Source organism: Mus caroli, chromosome 7, assembly GCF_900094665.2.
Source record: "Mus caroli chromosome 7, CAROLI_EIJ_v1.1, whole genome shotgun sequence".
NCBI classification, from domain to species: Eukaryota; Metazoa; Chordata; class Mammalia; order Rodentia; family Muridae; genus Mus; species Mus caroli.
Window position 1 is genome coordinate 66,722,583 of NC_034576.1, and position 18,900 is coordinate 66,741,482.

The window sequence follows — 18,900 nt, forward strand, 5'->3', positions numbered from 1 at the left end:
GCCACATGACAACAGCCGGAAACTGCAGACTTGGCTGGGCATGGTCTCTGGGTTTCCCCTGTGCTGCACCCCCACACTGTGTGAGGGTTGGGGCGGAGGCAGAATGGCCACAACCAAGGCACACTGGGCCCAGGAAGCCCATCTATGACCCTCTGAGTCACAAGGGCCGATCCTCCACATCAAAATGAAGAGAGGTCTCTGTAAGATAACCTATGTCCATCCCAAACCCACCCACCACCCAATACACACTCACGCACACGCATGTGCACACATACACACACACACACACACACACACACACACACACACACATACATATCCAGTCCTGGGGCTTTGTGTTCCTAGGCCCCAGAGTTCTTGGGAGAAGGGGAAGAATGCCTGAACCTCTGCAGGGTGGGAGGAGATGATACTCCAAGTATCTGCAAAGGAGCAACCAGAATATGGTCTTGCTGACGAGGCCCAGCACCTGAAGCCAATGTAGCCCAGGTCTAGGCTCCAGGAGAAATAGAGCAGGTCTGGTTTCTATTCCTGCTGTCCTACCAGCAGCAGGCCACCCACNCCTGCCCTGACCCATACTGCACACTGGGTGCGGTTGGGTGCTCTCAAGCAGGGCAGGCAGAAGCAGGCCAGAAGAGTGGGTAATGCAACAGTGTGGAACTGTGGGTCTGCTAAGTCTGTACCCAAGGTTCTGAGAAAGTCATCCCCACAATTTTCATCCGGTGTCCCCCAGAGAAGCAGTCCTTGACTCTCCAATAGCATCTCCTGGAATACCTGCTGTGCTGCTCTGAGGCCCGTAACTGACGATGCCATTGCCACCATCAGTCCTGTGGGATGTGTGAGCGCTGCCACACTCACAGATTGAAGAGGCAGAGGGGGCGTGGTGGTCCTGTCCAGTGGCCCACGAGAGCTTAGGAAGCCAGATAAAACAACACCAATTTTGGGGAGAAGCAGGTTCAGTACAATGTGCCCAGGGTACTATTTCCCAGTCTGAGAACATAGTGTGATAGTGAAGGNTCCCAGGTGCCTTCCTGTAGGACAGGCAGGGCCCAGCCGCCTCCATGGGTGGTTGGCAACCATGATGTGCCAGTCCGAGCAGGGTTTGCATCTGGCCTCCATTTTCCCAAGGATTTCTGGAAGCAGGTAGGTAGGCAGGCAGTCAGGCAGGCAGACAGGACCAGCCNTAGAAGGCAGAGGTCCTTCACAGTTCCATAGGCGAGTGCTCCCATGGTCTGTCATGGCTTACCACATCCCTGTGAGGTGGCCGGTCTCTTAGCCAGGCCAAAGGGCAGAGAACCACAATTGAGTGGTAGGCAAGAGAGGGTCCTAGGCCTTTGGGGGGGCTGTACTGCAAAAACACCACATCGCTGTCCCCAGCTGTCCTGTTCTGCCCCAATGTAATCTTAAACCTCACAGAAAACTCCAGAGTGCAAATCTATGTACAAAGTAAGGCGGCAGAAAGGCATGCCCTCACTGACCTCGTGGACCGCGTTCATCCCTGAGAAAGGGGGGTGGGGTGGGGCTTCAACACCGCTGAATCTCATCTTCGTGGATAGCTGTATTTGTGCAATTTGTGGGTGGTGTTTTTGTTTTGTTTTAATTTTTTTGAGATTTTTTTTTTCCTTTTTGTTAAAAATTGACACCTGAGGTGAAGAAAACTGTTTTGCTGTGGACTTCTCAAGTTCGCTCAGCTTTCCTATTACCAAAGGGGTAAGGAGGCGCGGTCCAGGTGCGGGTGCTCAGGGTGAGCTGGCTGGGCTGATGGTGGGGCTGCTGGCATCCGAGCGGCTGTAGTCGCTGAGCGAGCCGGTCCTCGAGCCCCCGCCGCGCCGCTGCAGCATGCCTGGGTGGAAGTTGGCGTGGCGGCGTGCGTGCTTCGTCAGGTGGTCGCTCCGCATGAAGCGCTTCTCGCAGATGGGGCAGCTGAACTTCTTCTCGCCCGTGTGCGTGCGATAGTGCCGTGCGAGCTCGTCCGAGCGTGCGAACTTCTTGTTGCACTCCTGCCAGCTGCAGGCGAAAGGCCTCTCACCTGCGAGGGGGGGACAGAACAGAGGTAAGTCACGGCCACGCCACCGTGAGCCAGGCTACTGGCTCTCACCATCCTCTAAGGCCTATCTTCCTTCCCATCCTGTGCCAAGCCCACACCTGAGATGGAAGCAGACGAAGAAAGAACATGGCCTGCTGCTCCTGCTCTGACAGAGACCCTACAGCAGGCTGGGGATGTATCAAATTTCCAACAGACTCTTGTAGACTCAGAGCAGGATGACAGACAACAATGATGACCCCCACTAGCCCAGAAGGGGCCCACACAGGCGTGGAGAAGGCAAATCACAGTGGAACTCAGAGGTAGTGTGGATTTGCTCAGTCTGGATGGACCAGGATGCTCTCCTTGCTCAGATCAAGGGACAGGCTAGCATTTACCCAAACTCTTTATAATACACAGTGGGGGGTTTAAAAAAAAGAGAGAAAGAAAAGGAAAGAAAGATGGATCAACTTCTCTGGAATTGGAGGAGTCCCACAGTTGCCTTTCTTTTTCTCTGCTTCCATGCCCTACAGAGGCCATAAGGAAGATTGCAAGCTCCTTAAGTTAGCCCACCTAAGTCCAACAAAAGAAATTCACAGCACCCACCCATCCACGGACACTTGGGGTCACCTGACAGCCAAAGAAAAATTAATCTGAGCACTTGGGAGGCAGAGACAGGTGGATCTCTGAGTTCGAGGCCGGCCTGGTCTACAAAGTGAGTTCCAGGACAGCCAACAACCATATGAAGGCTCACAACCATCTGTACAGCTAAGTGTACTCATATACATAAAATAAATAAACCTTTAAAAAAAAAGGCAAGTTCAGAGGACATGGACACATACACATACCAGCACTGAGAAATTAAAAATATTCTTTTTTTTTTTTTTTCTTTTTTTTTTTGGTTTTTCGAGACAGGGTTTCTCTGTGTAGCCTTAGCTGCCCTGGAACTCACTTTGTAGACCAGGCTGGCCTCGAACTCAGAAATCCGCCTGCCTCTGCCTCCTGAATGCTGGGATTAAAGGTGTGCACCACCACGCCCGGCCAAAAATATTCTTAATAACTCCAAAAAAGCTGGAAATATACTCAAAGAAAGAACTATCCTGAAATAAAAAACAAAATTCTACAAAATATGTGAATGTCCAGTGTTCTGACTCCTAGGACTGTTGAAGACAAGGCCCATGTATGCTGTGTTGGGTTTCCTTGTTAATTTTCAGGGGAAGATCCTGAGAAGTGACCTTCAAGACCAAGCAACCTGGGGCATGGCCACTAGTTGGCTGCCCATGCCTGTTGGTTCCATTTTCCAGGATTGTGCTTCTAGTATATTCCTAGCTTTTTGTTTTTAACAAACAGTGAGGGGCTAAAAGCTGAAACCTCCTAGAATCAGCACAAGGGCTAAAAATATGTAAAAAGAGGTACAGACTGGTAAAATAGAAGACAATGAATATGCTGAACTGCTGAATGAAAAACAGACTTGTCAGTGTGAGTGGAGTGGGAGAGTAAGATGGGGAACTGGGCAGAGGGAGGGAGGCCATGTGCAGAATAGCATCCTATTAGGAGGATTTCTGCATAATTACCGCACTGAGTGAAAAAGGAGACCTCAACACTTAATAGGTAGTACGCAAGAAACAAACACCAGGCCGGGCGTGGTGGTGCACGCCTTTAATCCCAGCACTCGGGAGGCAGAGGCAGGCGGATTTCTGAGTTCGAGGCCAGCCTGGTCTACAAAGTGAGCTCCAGGACAGCCAGAGCTATAAAGAGAAACCCTGTCTCGAAAAACCAAAAAAAAAAAAAAAAAAAAAAAAAAAAAAAAAAAAAAAGAAAAAGAAAAAGAAACAAACACCAGGCTATCCCCACCAGAGCCAGGCAGGACAGACAGACACTACATGTGTACATCAGGCTGGACATGCTGGAGGGCAGCTGAGTTCACATCTCATAACTCCAGCAAAACCAAGAGAAACCATGAGCCAAGGGCAAGGTGGAGGTTTGGAGAGGCGACTCTATAGGGCCCAAAGGTGCACAGAGGCAATAATTCCAGGGAGAAAGTAGTTCTGTGCAGAAAGCATGATCAACATATCAGATAGTCTTAAAGACATGGGGAGAACTTACTTTTATTTTTATTAGAGAAAAAAGGTGACAAGCTACAGAAAATATAGGACGGATCTGCACACAAGACAACAAGGATCAAATTAAAAGCACACTAAAATGCCAGATGGTTGTGTGCAGCCGGCCAAGAGCCCAAAGGCTCTGGGTGCCTTTCGTATGTAAAACTTCTTATCTTTTCCAACAGGGCCAGGAGAATGCAGAAGGCACTGTAATCCCAGCACAGGCCCCAGCAGGTCTATGAAACTTTACAGTTCCAGTCACAGAAACCCAGCACTAGATTTCAATACTGCGTAGGATCAGTGTCACAGACAAATCCTACTGCCCATCAGAAAATGTGGCTTTCAAGGAAATGGTGGAAGACACACAGTAGAATTAAAATAATATAATAATTAAAATTATATATTCATCAGTTCACGGGGAGATGAGGAGAAGGGTATGACTGAGGTAAGTTCTTAAATGTAACTGCACAAAAGCAACAGATTAATTTGAGAAATTAAGAAACAAAAATTATATATATATAACAGTACCCAACAGGACAACTGAAATCAGATCAGGGGAACAGTACTGAATTGAACACAGCTTTATTATAAGCTTTTCTGTATTGCAGGTCTTCTTAAAAATAACAGTAAAGAGTAATATGATCTTTAAGGGCTTGCAAGAGATGGCTCAACAGGTAAAGGCACTTGCTTCATCAAGCCTGATACCCCGAGTTCCAGCCCCAGTACCCACATGGGAGAGGGAACCAATTCCTAAAAATTATCTTCTGATCTTTACACATGTCATGCCACTCACGTGTATCACCATATCCTATTTTTTTTTTTTAAAAAAGGATGCTTAAATACATTTTAAGAAATATTTAACCCAACCATGGTCAGAGAAATGGTAATACACTGCTAACTGGCTCCAGAGGAGGGGGCTCTTGTCAAAAGAAGATGGAAAAATGTTACATGCTGATTCCATTCTCAGACATTGATTGACAAGGCCTATCAATCATTAGCACCTTGGCAGGGTCTGGCATTGCATGTGTTAAGTCAGGCCCAGCCCCCTTTATACAGACGGTACATCAGACAAGTGCCCAGCTGCTTGCAAGCAGGATAAGCAATGAAAAGACACAGCCAAACCTTAACCGCTCCCAAACCTCTGAGGTGGCCCAATTTGGAAGGAGAGGAGAAAACAAACAAACAAACAAACAAACAACAACAAAACCCTCTTTGTAGATATAATTAGGGTAAAAATCTTGAGATAAACTACAAGTTACAAGAGGGAAATTTAGTGAGGGGGACATGGCAGTAAGAGACTGGAACAGTCTATAATCTCTGCGTTGCCAGCTCCAGCACTGGAGATGAGGAGGAGCAGGAAAGTGATTCTCCCTTGGAGCCTCCAGAAAGAACCACTCCTGCCAGCCAGTGTCTTGCTCTTAGATTTCTGGTTTCATTCAGGAAATCTGAAAAGTACATTTCAGCTGCTTGTAGCTGTCCTCTTTGTGGCTGCATGGCACAGCAGCTACAGAAGTGAATCTGCTACCCAGCTCTCACCAAAGGGCCCACGTGGTGATGCTGTTCACAGCCGGCTCTGGCCCAGGCCTAGCATGCTCTAAGTGCCTTATTCTTATTTGCTATCCCCAGCTTAGATAGGGGTTAGGGATGGGAGTTGGGTTCAGGGTGGAGTCAGAATCCACTGAACTCAGACTCAACTATTTCCTAAATAGCTCTGGGTCCCTGTCCTTCTTGGGACCTTTCTGCTTGCATCCCGGAAGCCTGTGAGATGTTACGGATGGTTACAGTACTGTAAGGGCAACATCTGAGGAGACAGCTTCCTTAGGGAGAGGAAGGTGGGAAGGTCTTTCCCCAATCTCACTGAGTACATGCTCAAGACAGGGCCCTCGGGACACAGTCCCCACCCCAAGAGATGATGGCCTCCATCTGCTCTCTAGGCCTGCATCAGCCCACATGCAAAAATAAAATAAAATAAAGTTTGTGGACAGAAATTACAGAAACTCAATCTGGATGTTCATCTATAGTGGTAATATCAAAGGCTGCTGAGGAGATTGACAGGAGCTAGTATGAGCAAGGATGGATGGATGGACGGATGAATGGATGGATGGAGGTGGGGGACACAACACTCCATACTTCAGAGCTCCTAGTAGTTGAACAGCCTCTGGTAGGAATTGTATTTGAAGAAAAAAACCAAAAAACAAAAACAAAAAAAAACACAACACAAATACTTCAGAGCTCCTAGTAGTTGAACAGCCTCTGGTAGGAATTGTATTTGAAGAAAAAAACCAAAAAACAAAAACAAAAAAAAACACAACACAAAACAAAACCCAAGTAGCAGTCCAGAGAAGTGAGGCCATCAATTATCCCATGGCCTCTGGAATTTTTCACTGAACTCTTTATGAAGAGCAAAGGTAAGGTAGGTAATGTTACTATAGTCAACACAATTTTATCTCACAGCCCTATGAAAGGGTCTCAGGTGCCTACAGGAGGTATATACCCCAGCATCGCTCTGAAAGTGCCGTTCTGGAGACTGGCCTCAGGGTGGGGTGTACCTGAACTGAAACAGCACAAGGCACACCACAGAGGCAGGGGAAGGTTGGGGCGGGCAGGCAGACCAGCACCACAGCTGGTAACTCCACCTCCCATCACAGCAGAGGGTGTGGGGTGGGCTAACCAACAGCCCCAGTACCACGAACTGGAATCCTGCCTGCATCTGCCCTCCGAGGACAGCGCAGCCCACAAGGATAAGGTGAAGTCTAATTCAAAAGAAGGCACTGGCCTTCTTGGGAGGAAAGGGGAGCTGAATTTGAGCCACGATGACCTGGTGGGCAGGGAAGAAAAGGAAAGGAGGTTGAAGGCCAACTGCTGTCAAGGCTAGGCAGTGTTTGTGGCACAGGGTGGGGGAAGTGCCTATACAGGCACAAGCTATAGGCCAAGTGAAGGCTGGGAGGGACCCTATATGCTGGGTGCGGGAGGCGAGTGGGTAAGGGGAGGCAGGGGGCGATTTAAGCCTTGTGGGAGGAGGGGAGGTACAGTGTGCCCTGGGGTTTGGTGGGAGATGGGACTGGCCACGGGCAGTTGGCGCGCCAGAGACATGGTTACATAAATGTTCCCTGGCGCCGCCGCGAGGCCGCTGGTAGCAGCAAGCAGTGCATGGCGCGGGCTGAGCGTGATTGCCTCATCTTATCAGGGAACACAACGTCCCATATGCTCTTGCCCAAGCCGCAGGCTTGGGCGGGAACAGCATGTTCTCAGTGAAGCCGGCCGGAGGAGGGGAAGCGACCGCAGAGGCTCTCTCCCCGCCGCCAAAGCCCTCACCGGGATTGAATGCGCACTGTCCCGCAGCAGAAGGACACACAAGTGCTGCTGGCCTCCCAGAGTGTTCTAGCTCAGAGCCTGAGCTGGGTCTTAGGCTGCTACTAAGGGTCCTCTGGTCCAAAGGGCATACTCCCAATACTTGCACTAGCCAGATAGCTAAGCCTCACTGCCACTAGCTCCTCCCCAGGTGGGTGGGCGGCTCTTGGCTCCAGCAGTACCTGCACAAACCACAGTGCCTTCCTTGCTGCTCTGTGTGAGCCTACGGCTCAGGAGTAGCAAGTGTTTTTAGAGGATTTTCTGCTCTCCCACCTCTGCTTCTTGTATGCAGTGATAGCGGTGGGGCAGAGCAGCCACCTGCTTAATCTTGGATTAGGTTTACTGCCCAAAGTCCAGCATCCAACTGGAAGCCTACCCTGCTCTCTTACTGTGGAGGGATAAGAGAGGGCCAGGGCCTGTAGCTCTGACTAGGAGATCCTGAGAATGCAGATAGATCCATCCATCCATCTTATGCAGTATCCCAGATTCTAAGATCAGCCCTCTGTAGGCATAAAGAATCTATGTGCGAGTCGGGAGGCAAGGCAGAATGGTAAGAACCCTTTAAGAGATCCTACACCTTGCAGACTCCCAGTCTCAGCTACTCCATACCAGAGTGGGCTGCCATTCATTAGTAAAGAGCTTCAGTCTGTGGTCACTGGCTTAGGGCCACTTCTAGTTTCAACCTCAAGAATGCCTTGAGGTAGTCTCCCACTCCGGGAAGGCCTGCTTGCTCTCCTAGCATACACACAGCTCAGCAAACAGCTAAGTATTTGGGTTGATCAACTGGAGACCTCCAAGAAAACTCGGGTATATAGATAGCCTCAGTGGGTTAGAAAGAATTGTTTCTGAATGGTGAATAGACTTTCCCAATTCCTTCAGGGTACATCTGGTTGGTGTCTTGATCGCTACAAATGCTAGTGACCAAGACAGCTGATCTGCAGATGACTTGTCTCCTCCACCCACGGACCAGGTAAGAGACCTATGCGCCCCCAGGAGGAGAAGCAGGCTAGTGGCAGAGCCAAAGTCATAGGTATGATCCCTGACTCAGTCTGCATCAGGAGAGATGCACACAACACAGCAAGGAAGCTGTCTCCTCTGACCCCATACTGCTGCTAATGCCATCTTACCTTTCTCAGTCCCTGGGGGTGGGGGGTGGGGGTGGTATGTGAGGGAACTCCTGCAGGACACAAAGATGTATGCCTGAGCAAACTGGTAATGCATGGAACAGTGAGAACCGCTGGCTACAGATGCTGTTGTAGCCCCTGGCCTGCTGCTGTGGGAGCCAGTGCCACTGATCTCAGCCAAGAGGCTAAGAAGTGATGAGCACACTCACGAGCCATCAGGACGCAGAAGGAAGACTGCTACTTAACCTCAGAACCCACTTCGGACTGCTATGTGTCTTGAAAATTTCAGCAATGGATGTAAGGATATTTCCTGATGTTGGCATTTTAGCTGTTGCAATTTGGTATGGGGTAACTTGTTACTAAGATGTGTCTGGAAGATTAAGTGAGGAAAGCTCTGTGAAGGAACCACCCCTGTTAGAGGATACAACTGTGGCAGCTAGTAACTGGTGGGCAGGAGGTCAGAGCTAGACCCAAACACAGTGGCAATGCCATCAGACATCACTTGTCCCTCACCAGCTCCATTTTAAAGATTTATTCTATTTTTTAAATACATGTATGTTTATTTGTCTGTCTAGGTGGGTGTCTTTGCCTGTGAGGTGCCACTGGTGACCAGAAACTGGAGTGGGGGGGGCATAAAATGTATTAAAACAACTAGTGTCTATAGTGGTTCATACCACACTTCATGTATTACACTAGAATGAGTTCTACATGGCATCAGTACAGCACATGGCCCTCCATAAATAGATAGTACTTTTACATACTGGTTCAAATTTCAAAAATTAAGAGAACATTTAAGTTGTCAGATTCGAACGTGAAAGATGAAACCATGGATGCTCTATGAGAACTGTGTTATAATACTTGGGTAAAAGTTCTTTCCATATAAATCAAAGTCCAGAAGCCATGAAAGATAAGACTGATAACTGGACTACACAGAGCATCATGGACGAAGTCATTATAAACAAAAGGTAAGTGACAAACAGCAAAATATGTATGTGAAGCTACTACCTTCAATATATACACAGGTCATGGAAACTGGAAAAGCCAGTGGAAACCAGGCAGACACAGTTCATAAGGAGAATACAGTGGATCTCTCAAACAACCCCTGACATCCCTCTACCACGATGTCAAGACAAAGGAGTCCACTGAAATGTACTTTTTATTATTCACCAGATGGTCAGGCTACAGGGACACAGCCATTCTGTCCCTCTGCTCAGGACAACTGTGAAAAGCTCCTCTCTGGGAGACTGGCAACATTAGAAAGATTGTAAACGTGGCCACTGAGACTGTAGCTCAGTACTGGCCCATTACTGGAGAAGACCAGCCCCCACTGTTGCATTTTAAACACTGCATATCCTTCAACCCTCTAAACCTTTCAGTGCCTAGCCGACAAATGTGTGCACACCTGCACACTTACAAAATGCACTCACACAAGACGGATCAGCATAGCTGAAGCCCAGAAATAAGAAGCGTTTTTCAATAGATGGTTAAGGAAACTGTGGAACATGTGTACCACAGAAAGTGAGTGTTCTTGGTGGACTGCTATAGACAGAAGTGAGGAAGGCCAAGTCCAGAACAAATGCTTGGACCATTTGGATAAACAGTATGGGTTGCACAGAAGTGAGAATGGGCTCCCTCCAGGCAGACAGAAGAAAAGAAAGACTGGAGAACAACTTAACCCAAGCCAAGCTCCCCAACTCCTTAAATAATCCATACGGCAACTAGAAAATGATCTAGTCATGATGGGTTTGGCAAGATGGAACAGCAGGTAAAAGCGCTTACCACGCCTGCCCGACAGCAAGAATCAGGTTCTTGGACCCCCACATTCAAAGGAGAGCACAGAGGAAGCAGCCGCCTCCCCCCACCCCGCAGCTGCCCTCTAATTTCCACATGCGTGCTGTGTCACAAATGCTGCTGTGTGCATGCATATACAGCACACAATAATAAAAAAAAAATAGAAAATGAGACTCATGGGTGTTGTAACCTTAAAAACTAGACACTGGGGCTAGGAGAACAGCCCTGTGTGCCCCTTGCCTAGCACACGAGTTGCAATTCCAGCATGACAAAAAAGAAGGATAAAAATTAGACCTTAAATAGTCACATTTCAGCTGGAAATGGTAGCTCGTGTCTGGGATTCCAGCATTGTGGGGGTGGGGAGGCTGAGATTGCCCTCCGTTGAGGCCATCCTAGGCTATTTGGTGGATTTCAGGCCAAGCTGGGCTCATGTAAAACACTGTATCAGTAATAAAGGATAGTAATTTATCTGCACATCCCTGGCCAAGCCCCTATCCATGTAGCTTCATCTGCATTCGAGTCTGTCCAACGCCTGTCCCTCACCAGTTCTCTGTTCTTAACCATGTCTATGTTTATGTGTCCATGCCTATATGGGTGCCTTTGCCTGTGAGTGCAGGTACCACTGGTGGCCAGAAACTCAGATGCTGGTTGTATGCTGCCTAATGTGCATTCTGGGAAACCAATGTAGGTCCCTACCACTGAGCAAGCCAGGCAGCCAGCCACCTCTCCTGCCAGCCAGCTCTCTTAACATGCCTGTCATTCAGAAGATTCTCTTAAAGCCATAGAGGGGTGGAAGGGGTAGCGCTGTATGAGAAACCCCAAAGCACAACAAAGTACAATTCCTAACAACAGGAGATGCTCCAAGGCAAGGCTCCAGGCTTTAGAGACCCTGGATCTCCCAGGAAGTAGTTCTGTTCAAGGGTATTCCTGTATAAAGGGCTTGAGGCAATCTAGTAGATCAGGTCGGATTTAAAAGGTGACAGGTGACCAGCACCCAACAGAAGAATATGAGCAGCATCAGGAGGAACTGCCTGTACCCCTCAAGACTCTCCCCTGAACCTGCCTGTGTATATGGGCAGGTGCTGGCAGCCTGGAGGCCAAGTCCTACCTGCCGCCATTACACACACCCCAACATCCACCAAGGAAGGAGAGCAGGCTTCTCTGTATCAGCTAGAGAGTGGCGGGCACCAGGTATGCAGCAGACTTCTGTGAAACAGTTTACTCCGGGACCAAAAAGAAAAAGGCAGAATGGGAGGACAACAGGCACAAAGAGACGAAGCCTGAGTACTTCCTCTGGCACCGTGGGCTAGGTTGCGATGTCTGGCACAGCACCGACCCAGCAGCTGCTCACGGGGATCTGGGGAGGAGATCCGCAGAGCATCACCTGCTGCTCAGTACACACAGGCCCTGTGCCTACCCGGGGATGAGGATGGAGGACGTTTCTCCTGTGTAAAAGAAACTTCAGTGGCACCAAGGCCTCGGGACTGGGTGGGGCACAGTGATGGGATGTGCCAGCTGCACTGTTGGCAGCTCTGCCCCACATCCCCAGGACCCTGAAAGCAGCCGAGAGAGAGACTCTGCACCTGTGGTAATCGCTGTGCCCTCCTCCTCTCTCCTCCTCTTGTCCACCCCGCCCCCACCCTGGGTGCCTCCTAGTTGCTTATGTTCTCGGTTATCCCACGCTAACGGCAGGAGCCAACCACAGAGGGGCAGCTTCACCTTCCCATTTTGCCAGTTTGCCTGACTTTTCCAACAGAGACCTTAGGTGTGCGAGCCCATCAGGTGGGGAGTCAAGGCCCATCAGAGTGCTGGGCCTCAAAGCTGGGATTTTGACTAGGAATGAATTTTCATATCCTTCCTTGCCACAGCCGTGCTGTCGATGCTGCTAGAGCTTGATGCCTGCACACTCGTGTTACAGGGGAAAAGAGAGATCCAGAGGAAATCAGTGCCCCCATTTGACCCACCGATGGGGGCTGAGCCAAGATAGACCCAACCCTCAGCACCCTGTCCCTTCAGGCTCTGCAAGGGAAGGGTAGCAGCTACTTCAGAACTGGGTTGTAGCAGTTGGCTAATACTTGATTTCCAAGTCAGCCTGCAAGCTAAAGGCAGCACCCCTGCAGAACAACCCCAGGTACCAGTCTCCAATGTTCTTCTGCATCACACAACACCTAGCACCTGGGGGTGGCTGAAAGGGACTACCTCAAAGTCTTGAACAGCGATTCAGGCCTGCCCCAACTGATACAGAGGGTTTTGTTTTGGTTTTGGTTTTTGTTGTTGTTGTTGTTTGTTTGTTTGTTTTTTTGGTTTTTCGAGACAGGGTTTCTCTGTATAGTCCTGGCTGTCCTGGAACTCAGAAATCTGCCTGCCTCTGCCTCCCAAGTGCTGGGCTTAAAGGCGTGCGCCCCGCTGACTCAGAGGGTTCTAATTAACTGGAGAGAGGGAGGTCCCATGAAATTGCCAGCAGGACATAATAAAACAATGTATCCAGAGTTGATTTCATAAAGCAAACACATTGGAACTGTCGTTTTTTGTTTTGTTTTACCATGGGGCCAGATTACCTGACTTTTTATTTTAAAGAAAGAAAAAGGGTGGGGGCGGGGGGGGGGGAACCTGTCATTTCTAGAACAGCTGCAGAGTGGTAGGGATTCCTGCTTCACATCTTCAAGGCCAGCCAGAAAATTTCTTACAGGATCACAGGCCCACTGACCCAACAGATGTCTCCAGTTACTGGCAATTTATACCAAGCATTTTCTGGGAAAACCATTGTATTCATAGGTCTAGTCTGAGAACAGGCTTTCCTGCAAAATTTCCATAGCCACAGGTATAGTCCCTTCAGTTCTGCCTGCAGCTGCTCACAAGTTTGGGAAATCTGCTCAGGAAGCCATTTAGGAGACAAGGCCAGTCCTAATTCCAGACCCAGCCCTTGCCACTGCTTCTACACAGGCCCTTCCTTCCTCCTTGAACCCTGTCTTGCCCCCCACCCTATTTCCTATGCCCTTTGCTACCGGGCCTGGAGCAGGACCCCAAGGGAGCTACAAGGAGCTAATCCAAGAGACACTCGGGAAAGAGAGCAAGGCAAGTGCTATACTCTATACATGCAGGATTACAAAGACCTTCCCACTGTAGCTTTGCAAGGGATTTTATCCCACATCTACCCCGTGCTGCTTGGTGATAAGGGAGGTCTGGTGACAGTAGGACAACTCCCAGAGCTGGAACCCTGTCCCAAATCCTGTCCCTCTCCAGCAAGCTCTGGTTCAGGGTGGCGCTCCATGATTGGTGGCATCTACAGTTGCTTCATTCATCTGGAGGAAGGTTAGGATAAGGGTGTGTGGGGGTGGGGGTGGGGGGAGCACATGGAACTGTCTGATGTTTTCACAAGCAACAGACAGGGAGGTTTAAACACAGCTAAACTCCTGAAGCCATGTTTGGATGCAGGCAAACGGCATACTCTATGGAGTACCAAAGAGTATGACTCTATGAGCACAGGAAAGAAGCATGGAATATTCTGGGGTAGATACAGTGTTTGACTGTCCTTTCTGAAACTCTTGTATTTTCAACTGAGCTGGTTCAGGCAGTCATAAAGAGGATAACAATACATAAAGCCATATACATACATACCTACCAGCATGCAAGCAAACACACACACACACACATTCTTTCTCAAAATCTCCCACCCCCAAACCATCACCCCAACCTGACAAGGAAGTAGCACTAATTTGCACACGTTGTTTGCACACGTTGGCACACTTGCTTAGAGAGGTCAAAAGGAGCACACGGCAGACATTTCATAACAGTGTTTCCCCTCCTTTTACTAAGGATTACAAAACACATTTGAAAATGTCCGTTTCTCTGAACCCCTATAAAACGGCAATAATCAACACTCTTGGTTTCTGCCGGGAGGCTAGCAGCCATCACAGACAGGCTCTCTCAGGAGCTCTGCCCTATTGTTACTGGAGATATACGCGAGCGACGGAAGAAATAGCCACTGTAAAAGCTTTCAGATGCAGAATGCTCTGTCAAAGCTCTTCTCCAGGCGATCAAGCTATGAGGGGGAGTGAGCTGAACCCAAAAAGCAGACATTTCCATCTCTTCCCACTCAATTCCTAGGTCGCAGAACTGCTTTCCAAAGGAACAACAGTGTGTCTATCTTCCTGGCTCCTCGTCCCTAAGCTGCAGAGAGCCACATGGGGGCCTGCTTTGTCATCCTGAACTGAAGGGACCATATCCCATTTCAGAAGCCAGCATCAACACTCTCTGTCTGGGTATTACACAGAGAAATCATGTCTCAAAAAAGTCACAAAGAAACAGAGTGTGTGTGTGTGTGGGGGGGAACACGGGTGAGAGAGAGAGAGAGAGAGAGAGAGAGAGAGAGAACCTTGCAGTCATCCAGCATATATAAACTGCTCTGAAGTCTCAACAATAAGCTCCCAGCTCCAACAATAGTCTGAGAAGGATGTTGAAGAGGATGGTGAACAGCTCACGGGTGCTCAGCATCTTCTGACCTTATGACTACAAATGAGAACAGGAGAGGACAGCACTACACACATTCATGGCAATGTTAGAATCAGAAAGTTGCCAGCACTGAGTGCTGCTGGAGCCATTCACTCTCACACTAGGAGAGAGAAGCAGCCACTGTGCAAAGTCTCCCACAGAGTCTTATGAATCTATACAGCCTTATACACAACACGCTAACCCCACTCACAGGCCTTCACCAAGGTGAACTAAAAATAGATCTCATACTAAGACCTGTACACAAACCTTAAAACAGCTATTCGTAACTATCTCAAATGGAAGCATGCACTTTCTACAGATGGAGAGACAGATTTTGGTGTACCCACACAATGGAATATTATTCAATGGTTAACAAAGAAGCTCCTGACTCACAACAAAATGGATAAGTTATGAATGAATTTCGCTAAGGTGAAACAACCAGACATAAAAGGCTGTACTTCCCATGGCTCTATTTATATTTCATTCTGTAAATCACAAACCTATAGACAGAAATCCCATCAAGGACAGAAGGATTTGGGACTGGTTAGCGTCTATAAGGGGATGAACAGGGTGATTTCTACAGTGGTATAAGGACAGTAAGTAGATAAAGACTGCATTTGTCAGTTCTGGGGTTGGGGGTAACCTTAGTGCAGTCTCGATCTCAACCCAACACCATAACAATAAAACAACAACAACAACAAAACCCCAGCACTTGGAACTGTATTCACAAACAAGGCATTTCGGGCTACACAAATAAACACCAACCAGGAAGCTGGGGAATCCCAGTCTGGAACAGACTGAGTCACATGCCTTTGTGCAGGGTGGGACAGCAGCTGACCTAAGTCACTGGGAACACAGTGCTGTGACTGGACACTCCTTAAGAGTAGGCAAAAGGACCTGCACTGTAGTCAGCAAAACATCAACTCTAAGCGTGGTCTAACAATCTACACCTGCCACCCAGGTGCACTAAGGAAAGGGGACACAGGTAAGGCCACTGCTGGGGGGTAGATGTAGAGGGGTCACAGAAAGGGGCAGTCCACTGGGAGTCTAGTCCCATAGGCTGGCCACAAATAAGAAGACCTAGATATGGAAGGACAGAGAGATATGGTGTATTTCATTAATGTGTTAAACACACACACACACAGCTCTACTCACAGAGTGGCATAGTGGCAGCCACACCCCCGTCACAAGGAGCACACCCAGATCCTGGATTCTGATACCATTCTGCAGTGAGAGGAAACAGGGTCCTTTGGATTTGATTTGTGGGCTGGGACAGGAAAAGTCCGTAAGCCCGAGCATCATATAATGCCAGAAAGTCAGGAAACAGACAAAAACTCAAAAACGAAGGGGCATGTCAAAAGGACACAGGAACAGGCCTAAAGAGTCCCTGTGTCCAGGGCTGGGATATTTGAGTAACAACATAAATAGCACTAAATTCACATGAACTGGATTCCCCACAGGCATGAAATGGAGAGAAAGACTCTTCCTTTCTGCTGTGTTTACCTCCAAAAGCCACAAACCCAATCCAACCACGAGAGAAAGAAAGATCAGACAGCTACAGGCTGAGGAACAGTCTACAGAACACTTAGTCTGTGTAGAATTGCTACTCTTGTTGCTGGGTCTAAGTACCTGACCACAGAGATGTAAGGAAGACTTTATTCTGGGCTCAGGGTTTGGGGAACAACAGTTCATCGAGGCAGGAGCATTGGGCCGCTGGTTACACTGCATTCTCGGGTAGCAGAGAGATTAATGCTGGTGTGTGTCTGCTTTTTATATAGTCTGGGACCCCAGATCATCAGGTGGTATCACCCACACACATCAGGTAGGTCTTCCCAGAGAAGTGTCTCCTGGGTGACTCTAAATCCAGTTTGGTTGACAGTGAAATTGAACATCATAGCCAATACCCCTCAAAATTGTTGAAGGTCTACCTCTTTTTGACTTGGCATGGCTGCTGCACTAATGAGCTCACATCCTCTGACGTTACCTGCACAAGATCAAGCCTGTGAGCATTCTAGCATGGGCCAGGGAAGGGCTCACGAGCTCCTACCACCAGCTGACAAGCTATGTGGCAATTGATGGGGTTTGGCTGCTGTGGTAGTAGGACCACCATTTTTTTGGGTTGTGGCCACTGGTAAGTTGTATGTGCTCTGGTGGGTGAACGGCCCCATACCCATCTGCAGAAGGGCAGCATTAACTGGACTCATTGCCTTGTTTTTTTTTGTTTTTTTTTAAAGAACATAAGGATTAAAGAAAGACAAGCTGAAGGGGTAAGGGAAAATGTGAGAGGAGAGTTGGGGACCAAGAATCAATAAACACGTGGTATGTGTGTATGAAATTGTCAAAGAATAAATAAAAGTGTTTATTTAAAAAAAAAAAAAAACGGTGCCGGGTGTGGCTGGCGCAAGCCCAGCACTTGGGAGGCAGAGGCAGGCAGATTTCTGAGTTCGAGGCCAGCCTGGTCTACAAAGTGAGTTCCAGGAGAGCCAGGGCTATACAGAGAAACCCTGTCTCAAAAAACCAAAAAAACAAAAACAAACAAAAAAGCCTGGCAACACTGGGCTCCCTTTTAATCCCAGCACCCAGGAAGTAGAGGCAGGTGGAACTCAGTGAGCTGAAGGCCAGGCTGGTCTCCATAGCAAGCTCCCGCCAGGGCTACATGGAGAGTTGGGATGAACTGGTTCTCTTCTACCAGGCCCAGGAGTCTCAAAACAAAACCAAAACCATGAAAAACAAATCAGATCTTAGACGGCAGGGGGGACCCAGGGAAACATGATCACCGTAGTCCAGTTAATGGATGACGGACAACGATGTCCTTTGCCTTCTGTGATCATAACAACGGTCACATGGCTCTAGCTGGAGTAACAACGTATTACTGCTGAGCTAGTGCGAATGGCTAAATCAGGTTCAATAGACAGAAAAATATGAAGATGGATAAACTAATCTCTTCGACTCCTCAACTACGTTAAGAGCAACCCACGGTGGTCACTTCTGTCGAGCAGACACTTTCCTAATTAGTCGCTTCCCACCTGGAAGGTAGGCACAGGAACCACCCAGCAGTGGGTTGCAAACACTATCGACTAGCCCAGCAACCATTCTTCAGAGGGACGGACTTCAGTTTGAGAGGCTGACTGTTCTTTGCAGACTGCCCTAGATCTGGCTTTGGGAACTGCTTCTGACCAACCTACGCTAGGCGCATTTCCTTTAAAAAACAAAAAATGCAGGGCATACTTCCTTCACTCTCCCTTTCTTCATGCCCTGGTTATGTTCCAATGCTTCTAAGACAATAGGAGCAGATGTCATCGTGTCCCATGCTGTGACAATGGCCCAATCTGAATGCTGAAAAATTACTGCAGTGAAAAGTGGGAATGAGCTCAGACCTCTGGTCACCGTCTGTGGCTGTTACACCAGGCCTGGATTGTCCATGTAGGGACCTAGAACCAGAAGGAAGGAGCCCTAGGACCTGGGCCTGGTAGAAGAGAACCAATTCATCCCAACTGTCCTTTGACTACCAAGGGCATGCCTCCTCCCCCAATAAATAAACAGTTTGTTGTTCATCTCTTTTCTAGCTCTCAGCTCTCCCTAGACCTAAGGCCAACAGGAACTCTGGGTAAAGCTGGAAGCTGATTTCTGATTTCCACAGACACAAATTATCAGACAAAGCAAGAGATAAGGGCAAGGGTAACACTTAGAAGCTGGACCAGAGACGAGAGAGGCAGTGAAAGGGGGCACTGGCACTCCTTACCCTATGCAATGTACCCAACCCAGGGGATCAGAAGCCTCTGGCAGCTATAGGATCAAGAACATTATTAAAGGCAATGCAAACACAGGATCCCTCTCCTCATGGCTGCCTGCCCACCCTTCCCATACCTGCTACAGCAGAGACTAGCTAATGGAAGGCTTTGAACAGCAAGTCTTCTGGCTCAGGGTGTGGCAGCATTCTCAACAGAGACTGGGGAACAGCTCACAGGCTAGATGTAGCCACCCTAGTGTCCGTCCCCCTCCCCAATTTGGTTCTGGCCCC

At 48.5% G+C, this 18,900-nt stretch overlaps 1 protein-coding gene across 1 annotated transcript in view; it reads right to left on the reverse strand.

The window, feature by feature from the left end:
• Positions 1-6: 6 nt before the first annotated feature.
• Positions 7-18,900, reverse strand: part of Klf13 (Kruppel like factor 13) — a 48,735-nt gene continuing 29,841 nt past the window's right edge. Inside the window, exon 2 of the mRNA XM_021167116.2 lies at positions 7-2,026. Within this exon, the coding sequence (XP_021022775.1) occupies positions 1,737-2,026 (290 nt within the window). The 3' untranslated portion in view covers positions 7-1,736. The remainder of the gene's footprint in view (positions 2,027-18,900) is intronic.